This window comes from Protopterus annectens, chromosome 8.part0, assembly GCF_019279795.1.
Source record: "Protopterus annectens isolate FY-2018-M chromosome 8.part0, PAN1.0, whole genome shotgun sequence".
Classification (NCBI taxonomy): Eukaryota; Metazoa; Chordata; order Ceratodontiformes; family Protopteridae; genus Protopterus; species Protopterus annectens.
In genome coordinates, this window is record NC_056741.1 from 1,336,792,489 (window position 1) to 1,336,801,899 (window position 9,411).

The 9,411-nt window shown below is 35.5% G+C and overlaps 1 protein-coding gene across 1 annotated transcript in view; it reads left to right on the forward strand.

The window, feature by feature from the left end:
- Window positions 1–2,896: 2,896 nt before the first annotated feature.
- LOC122808477 (probable ATP-dependent RNA helicase DDX5) overlaps window positions 2,897–9,411 on the forward strand; it is a 710,554-nt gene continuing 704,039 nt past the window's right edge. The window contains exon 1 of the mRNA XM_044079433.1: window positions 2,897–3,005. Within this exon, the coding sequence (XP_043935368.1) occupies window positions 2,994–3,005 (12 nt within the window). The 5' untranslated portion in view covers window positions 2,897–2,993. The remainder of the gene's footprint in view (window positions 3,006–9,411) is intronic.

Consider the following 9,411-nt stretch of genomic DNA (forward strand, 5'->3'; position numbering starts at 1 on the left):
ATTTCTTTTAAGTGCCTCAGCAAAAAATGGTCTATGGGTATGGTAAGTGGTAAGTTATATGTGGAGGATGTAGTGTGTGTTCCTGACAACCTTCTTTGTTAAGTCAGATTTTTGTCTCCAAGGAACTTGTGTAGGTACATCTCTTGCATAATATGTTGGTTTCTTTAAGGATTAATGGTCTATTATGGTTTAAGGACTGGGTTTTACAAAGGTCTCCCGGATGATTTCTAGGGTAAAGGGCAGATGTTAGATAGTGCTGGGATATAGTATTAGTGCTGTTCGATGTGCAAACTAGTTGCTCTAAGCTTAACTCTGTGCAATGCTTCACTGCATTACAGGTTACAATCCTAATATAGTTTTACAGGTACACTTTATTGTCAAAGCATTTGCCTCTGTAAAGGGCACTGTCAACCATTGCTGTGCAATGTATAGCTCTACACAAATGTGTCTAATTTACAGCAAACAGAAAAAAAATGAAAACTGACTCTGGTTTCCTCTGGCCAATTAATGATTACGCTTTGGGCTCTCTTGGAGTGCTTCTCAGCTCAGAGAGAATAGGCAAATACCTTCTGCCACAAGATGAATGATACTGGACTTCCTAATTTAGAAGCACAACAAAAAGGACTCTCAAGTGCAATTCAACAACAAACAGTTAAGTCCCTGGCTTACAGTTTTCTTACGTGTTTCCTAACTCAGATAGACCAGGCCACCATCTACTGCCACTAGATGGGACTATCCCAGTCCTCTTAATGTAAAAACACAAAAAAGATTGCTTGAGAGTGTAATGCTACCACAAATCAACTTAAACTACTTTTACAAGGCAATTTCAAGTATAAGGGACCTTTAAAATTATTTAAAGGGAAAAATGAACAACTAAAGCAAAAATAAAGCAGTAACACTCTAAAACAGTTAATTGAAGTGCAGTATAATAAAATAAAACTCAACTGCCACGGATTTAGAACCCTCTTAGAGTGTGGCAAGGGTGCCAAGCAGATGTAAGCTCTGGGAAAATGAGCAGGAGACAAGTTGTAGTAAGGGATGTTTATTCAAGAGCAATACTGTTTTGCTGGGTGGGCACTCAATATCATTGATCTATGGAAAACAATGGATGGGAAGAGTACTTAAATATCTTACACAACAGACAGTAGCAAGGAAAGAGGGGGGGAGAAACTTTGGAAATCAGATTACTATAAGGTCTTATTAAGTTTAATTATTTTGGCTGTCAAAAAAGGCAATTAGAAAATGGAAATCTAAATGAACGCCAATTGCATTTGAAGTACTGAATATTATAAAGAGATAAAATAACTGGAAGGGGGATATTTAGAAAACAGAAGAAGCAAATTACATCAAAATAAATGGAATTTATGGAAACAATACACGTAGAATAATAGATAGAAGGAGGAGTGAGTTTAAGGAAAGGCAAGAATTGGTTTATGCACTGTTGGTCTGAAAGACAGTTATAAAGAAGAAAACACACGTATAATGAATATAAATGGAAAATGCTGATATTGTTTCTTTTATTTTTCTGTTAATGTGCATATACTTATGTTTTAAGCGATAATTTAATAAAGGTGTTAAAAAAGGACTTACTGCACCAAATTGAAAGTAATGTTCTTTTTCAGTCCAGTGGTGGAAATCATAACTCACAGAAGACCACAGTGCATAATTTCTTAGGCTACCATTTCTGAAAGAAAATCTTAAATCTGCATTTGAAGAGTCCATGTGGTCACAAAGTTATCTTGTGTTGCAGAAAGTAAGCATTAATTTGGGATTTTTTTAAAAGATTGTTATGTAAAAAAAAATTGTACAGACTTAATAAGTGTGTGAGTGTAACAGTCTTTTAAAATGCATGTCCTCCTAAGCATGTACCTCTTAAAGTGAAGTTCAAGTAGGTCCAGGTGAGTCTATGTCAACTATGAACTTAAAATGGGTCAGACAGAAGCTCATTTTTGCTATTGTTTCCTATATTTTGCACAGCTACTGGATCTAAATCAGTAGCTTCGTAAAGGTTTCTGAATATAATGCTGCGCCCTAAGTCTTACATCAACTTCTCTCATCGCTAATCCTGGCTTGTATTAGTTGCTATTGTCTTAGAAGCTTCAGAAACGGTTCAGTCTCGAGTATAAACTAGCGTTTTTATTTTTATTTATTTGTTAATTTTTGGGGGGAGGAAGACTTTTTTAATGTATGTTGATCTTAATTTGCCCACATTAACCTTTTTTTCACCATTTCTCTACCAATTAATGGTATGGTGAAATACAACAGTTGGTCTAAATGTTGTAGTCTTAAATTAATTCTTACTGCCAAAAGCTAAGCGAGACCAAACTGCAAACATGATGATGCACCGTTTTCTAAATTGCGTGCTTTGCGGCCGCCACCCGCTAGGCTTATTTATTTTTCGACCAAATGCGTTTCTCTTAAGTATAATATAAACCAAGCCACTTTTGCTTTAGGTATTCAACACAACAAAAAAAAGGTGAATCTAAGTATTTCCATTTAAAACCAGTAAAGTTCGCTGAAATACAGATAAATAATTTCAAACACATTGTTAAAATCTTTACTTATAAGTACATGGAATACAGAGCACCCACCCCTTTCCTGTGTCACATTAAAGCAGTTTTATAATTGTAACTTCTCAGGTCTACATTGGACCAGTCGGAAGGATATTCGATTCTAGTACATTCCGCACCTATTTTGGTACTGATAACAGAAGGACGGACTTGTTTCTTTTAAAACCGGTAACTAACCGGCTTTTTTCTTTCGCTGGTGGTATACTAACTGGCCATATTTCATACATCGTCCAAGCTTTTTTAAAGTAATTTTGATTTTCGTTTATAGCATGCCTGGATTTGCTGGCAGAGGTCGCGGGAGAGACAAGGGGTGAGGAAGAATGACATGTTTGTAACTCTTTAAGAGCATCCTAAATGGTTATGTATTTAACTGGGAGAGATTGGCTGGTATGGACTTGAACGTTTTATTTTCTATGCGAGAAAATGGAACGATTGGTAGGCTGTTAAATTTGCTCTTTGATTATTGCATATTTGGAATTATTTAACCTATATGGTGACTATCCAACTGATGCCTTTTGTAATAAGTAACATTTAACTTTTGAATTGTATTAAGGCTTTATTCTTGCACGTTTGTATGTTGGGGAAGGGGGTGCAAGCCTTATTTTTTCTTGATTGTGCGTTAAAGTATTCACGTCTTGCTGCGGATTGTGCTTACTATTTGTGGGTGAAATGTCTTTTTCTTAAGTTTGATGCCGGTTTTGTAAAATGGCTGCAAATAGAAAATGTGTCGCAGTCAAATCCTTGCTGAAGCCCCACTTCGGCGAACAGGTGTAGTTAATGCAGGTTACGTTGTTTGGCATACGTTTATCTAGTTAAGATGGTAACTATTTTCATTGTACTTGTATCCACTGAGGCGTTAACGCAGGTTATTAAGGGTCCTAGTTTCACTTTAACTTCAGGTTCGATGAGCCGGTTGTCAGGTAGTTAAACTGCGTTTAACTTTTGACCTGAATAGTGTGGACTTGTTTGGGAGATGGCAGGAGCAACTCTTAGGTTCATAGGTTAGTACTAAGCTAACTGCTCTCGCGAGCCATTGTAAGCCTAGCTAATTATCCCTTGTGAGACTCCAACCTTGTACCTTGTGCTTGTAAAATAAACACCTTGACCATTAGGCTATCTTCCCAACCCGCTAACTGCTGTTTCTTGTAACTTGGGGTTCTGGTTGCCAATAAGGTTTCTTTAATTCCTTACGGTGCCTAGATAATGTAGCGATAGAAATGCAATCTAAAAAGCCTGGTATTTAAACACGTTAAACAAAATCACAGCATTTATTTTCGTAATGAATTATTATGGACACAATTAGTTTTCCTACTACGAGAACATTTAATAAAGGATTAATAATTGCATGTATGGTCTAATCTGTTCCACTTTATAGGATTTAAATTAAACGTGTAATCTCCACTGTTAGTAGAATGATGCAGGTAATTGGGTGAAATTGATGGATGCCGTTTCTCTTGTTATATTTTACCTTCGTACTGTTGAAGGATTCTAAGTTGTATCGCCCCTCTCACCAGTGTGTTCCCACGCCAGGACGCAATGCTTACACTTTTTGTTATGCACTAGTTCGCCCGTAGGTCGCATTCATTACAGTAGAATCTTTAATATTTTTTTTAGATTTTTGTGGGCGAAGTTGCTGCTGTTCCTCCTCCCTGATAATCCCTGTGGCAAAAAATAGCATTAATATATTGTATATGTTGGGTCCAGTTTGTAGTGGAATTATGTAATTGTTTCCACGTTATTATGCTTGTTTGTGAGGCTCTTCACCCTCTCAAAGCATCTGTAGAAGGATGATGATACTACGTTATAAAACGTTCCTTGTTGTTTTTATTGTACACAACCCCCCCCCCGGTTGCCACTTTTTCAGATACCCAAAGTGGGGCATTTTTGTAGAAACGTCAGATTTTGTAGGTCAAAACATACCCACGGCCAGTACAAAGGACAGAACTTCACTTTTTGGCCAGAATAAAAGCTTATTGTAGCATTTGAGTTGCTTATTCTGTTTCTTGTAACATGTAGGTTTTCAGATAGAAAACAACAGTTTTATGCAACTATTAAAGAAAATATAGGAGACACTTTTGTCCTAAAATCTCAGGACATTTGCCATTTTTTCAAATTTTTTGCAGGACACAACTGCCCAAAGAGGGACTCTCCCTCGCAAAGTGGGACAAGTGGTAACCCCCCCCAAAAAAAAATCTTAAAGCTGAGTGGCCAAAAACTAACTTGCCAATTAATTCGTATAACTATGCAGTACAGTTGCTTAAGCTGAACTTGCCATAACTATAGATGTTTGAATGATCACTGCTGCAATAGCTTTAGCTGTATGGGTTGTATTCCACCAAGAATATAGCAGCCAGCTTCCAAAACTTCAGGGTGGCTTTCATGCACTCAGACTGTCAAGCAGCTCAAGATGAGCTGACAGTGAGGCTGAGCCCATTCAGGACAGGGATAGGAATAACAGTAAAAAAAAAAAAAAAAAAAAAAGTCTACACACTAACATAAAAAAACAATGGGAGTGGCTATTGCAGCAGTGATAACTAGAATATCTACTGTAAAGCTGTTATTGGTAAGTTCATCTTGTACAACTCTGCTGTGTTTTGATGCATCATGGTGCTTATGCTAAGCCTTTCTGGGGCTTCACTACAGTATTTCAACTTGAATGAATTTCATATATCCCAGATTGCCTTAAGTATTTTGGTGAAAAATGTGAGAATTGACAGTCCTCTTTTTAAATCATTAGTCATTTTATTAGATAGTCTAAACTTCTTTCCTAAGAACCTGTTCTCAAAAGTTGCATCTCTTAGTGCCTACGTGCACATTAGGGGCTTTCCACATTTCATACGTTTAAATTGCTTTGAAATTCTTACATATCTTGTGACCATTTATGCCTTGCCAGTGCTTGCTATTGGGTTCTAGTCTCCTTCTATAGGAGGGCTAGGCCAGTCAACCCCAGGGTAAGTTTGAGGGTGCTTATTCAGTCATCTAGGTTCTGTTTTAAGGTTAATAGTGTATGTATTTTGTATAACAAATGTTCAGTTTTCTGTTTTAGTTATTTGAAAATATTTCCCCATTCTGTTTTGTGGTTGGGTGGTAACCTTTGGCTTCAAAAAGGGGCTGCTACTTTCATAAGTGCCTTTTGTAGGAAGCATATTTGTCTAGGACTGCTATGCCAATGGTTTAATTTGGGTGAGGGATGCTTCTTTATCAAGTTCATTATTTTTAGTTGATTTCTCCCAGACAATGTAGGAAGTATTCGCTTTGGCTGTACTTATAAGGAGTGGGGGGAAAAAATCATTTTTTCAGAGTTTAGCTGCTTCAGGAGTTAAGAAGCATAAGCAGCTTAGAACCTGCAATGTCAGTGATGCAATAGGTAGCATACTTGCCTTTGGTGCAGAAGGCACTGTGTTCCCTTACCACGCCAGGTAGGTGGATTGCTGACACTGCAGTGTAGCACAAAAGGAGTTCTGCACATGTTGAGTGTCGTCCTTCAGCTGAAGCATTAAACTGAGGTACCATATACCCTGAGTTGGTAAGTAGCTCAGGTGCCTGAAAAATATCCACAGTACTTCACACATGTACAAATCTGTTTACACATACTAATTTCCCTTGCATTCATACTAAATGTTTATCCCTATTAGACCCCCCCCCCATCCTTTTCCATAACCACCATTTGTTTATCTAGTATTGTTGCTAAAATCCATTTACCATTTCAAATAACCCATAGAACATAACTTATTTTCTTAACATTTCTGTTTAGTCATATTTAATCATATCCATGTTCATTTTTTAAGATACAAAAGTGGATAAAATACTTTACCTAGTTTATATTTTTCTTGACTATGTAAACATATTTTATCACTTTTTTTTTAATATGGCAAATTTCCTTTTACTGATTATTCGCAATCTCAACAGTAATCTTGACATTTTATTTGATTGTACCATTTATTTATTTTTATAGCTTTAATTTTTCATCTGTTAGATTTTCATTGCATTTTTGTAACATACTTTTCTATAACAATTTTTATTTTCTACGAAAAATATTTTTTTTTATTGTTTTTGGGTGTTTGTACACTTTTTTCTATTTTTTACCATATCCTCACATTTATCATACTTGTATTTGTACAATTTATTAATTTCCCATCTTTTTCATTTATCCACTTTTGTACAAATGTAAGGAAGCTGCATATACCATTGGGCTAATAACCCTAAACCACCACCTTTATTTACATTCAAAACATCTTTTTACTGGTTTTAATCTAGAGCCCCGTATAAATGAAAAAAATATTTGCAATAATTACTTTTCAAATACTGTTGGCAGGATAAATACACTTTTTTACCCATTTTCCCCCAAATTTGTCATCTGCATATGTTAACAGAACTGAAGTTCTTAACCCTTGCATACGTACAGGCATGCAAATATTTCAAGCATGGGCCTGCCAATATACCAAAGCAGTTCTTGTAAGTGTCCAGGCTGTTAAAAAATATCTATCTAAACTAGTGCTTGCTTTAACGTAATTTGTTAGTTTGTTCCATGCATCCTCTGCTCTCTGAGAACCAATTTGTATACTACTCATTCCTATAGAATTTTCTGCATAGGTTGTCTGATTCTCTACTGCTTTTTGATAAACTCGAACGTTCCCAGAAGTAGTGGTCTCTAATGCCCAATGTACCTAAATAACGTCACCTCTTAAGTATCTGTAAGAGACACTAGACAAGTTCAAATATTTGTGTCTCAACTTAAATTTTCACATCCATGGATGCTCTTGCTATATTTCTGCTGTGCTCTTTCCAGTTCAGGCATCCTTGTTTTCTTGTAATGTTGTTCCATACTCAAGTTTGGGTCTAATGTAATCAACAAACAATGACTTAATTTGTGATTTTCTAGACTTTAAATCTTTTATACAACGTATAGTGCTGTAACTTAACTTCAGTCACTGTGTGCTATATTAAATATTCACCATTCAATTTAGGTCTCCCAAATATCATATGCTTGGTGAATTTATCAACATTTATTCTCCTGTGCCCAAATGGTCAATTTAGTCAAGGTTTTTTTTTCACATGTTGGACAGGGCATGTCTTCAGTCAGTTTACCCAATTGCACGTCATCTGCATGTAGACTATAGAACACCTCAGATGAAAAGGTAGGTCTGAAAGATGCAATCTAAACAAGTAAAAGCCTAGGATGGAGCCCTGTGGGACACCCTGACTGTAACTAAGAATTTCAGCTGTTTAGTTGCTGTATGATAGCAGGGAGTCCTTGTGGATGAGATCAATTGTAGTGACCTGAATAAAAATAGATCCATACTTCCTTACGTTAAGGCATTCTAAGGCGTGTCTCGCATCCTCTATATTTTTGCTCCTGGCAAGCATAATGCTATTAGATGTTAATTATCTTCTCTGCAAATGTATCTGTTCCTCTAATTGAATTTCCAATTACAAGAGTATATTTTCTGACCAAATCTAAAGGATCTTCAAATAACTAATTCAGGAATATCTGCTATGTCAGTCATTCCAAAGGAATGAACTTACTAGCCATTAGTTTTTTTAATCCCACTGTTTTTTTCATTGTTACATTTCCAAGCATACAGTTCTTATCCAGCAGGCTTTGTACATCACAGCTTGAGCCATGTTGTCAACGTCTCTCCTTTTTTTTCTTAGTGATGTCCTTCAATCTTTCCCCATTGATTTCTTCCTTTTCACCTGCCCCAGCCTCTTTTTGTTTCTTCTTCTATCTTCTCTTTTAGAAAAATGCTGCCTTTTTCTGTAGACTGAAGGTTTTCTGATGGAGAAATATTATTCCCTGTAATCTGTGTTGCATAACAAAGCACCTTTCAGGTGTTGTATACCTCACCTCCTTCATTGTGTAACTTATTTTCTATACTATCGCATGCATAACTAATGCAAAGCATATGCAATTCATTGGACATCCTGTCTACCACTCTTGATCTGTAATCTCGTGGCTTAACCAGCCACTTACAAAAGTATTTCTACTTACGAATATGCTGACGTACATAATTTCCTAACTTTTGTACTTGTATTGTTTCATTATTACCTATAAGATGTGTAAAATTGTCAAATGCCTTTAAGTTTTCTATCATGATTTTTGCTTATTTCCTGATTGTATTATCCACAACTTCTCTCTCATTGATTCCTGACAGCCCTTCCCTTTTATACTATGTACTATTTTCTGTAATACTTTTCTTTTTAATTTCAAGTCTTTTATTTTCATAAAGATCCTTATACCATCAGTCTCCAGATTTGTCTTGTATCTTCTGTATGAATGTAAGTATTCCACTACGTAATTCTTTATACATAAAAGCTTAATTTAATCATTCATTCATAATCTTTATTTTTTTTTTTGTCCATCCCTTAAATTTTTATACATTTCATATCCTATTCCATCTGGTCTTGCGGCTGAATCTGTATTTACTTATCCTAATACTTTTATCTAACTCATTTAAAGAAATCTCCATTTTCAATTTTTATCTTTTTGTGTTACTTGTTTTATTCACTTTTTTCTTTAAGCAGAATTATACGTATACGTATAGAACTCAGGGGGGGGATTATGAATAATGTAGTAAATGTTTCCTTTGTAATTTTCATTACACTACCATCTTCCTTTACTAAAACTTTGTTTACATAATTTTTGTAGTTTTTCCTTGATTTCTTTCAAATTAAAATATGTTGACACTGTGTCCTAAATCTTCCAATGCATAGTTGCATGTTTTATATTTTTTGTCTGTTCTTGCATCAGATGCGACTGTAAAAAAGTTATCCACTATTCAGACTGAGTTTTATAAAATTTTCTCTTTCCATAATGGTATTACTTAATCTTTCCTTCATT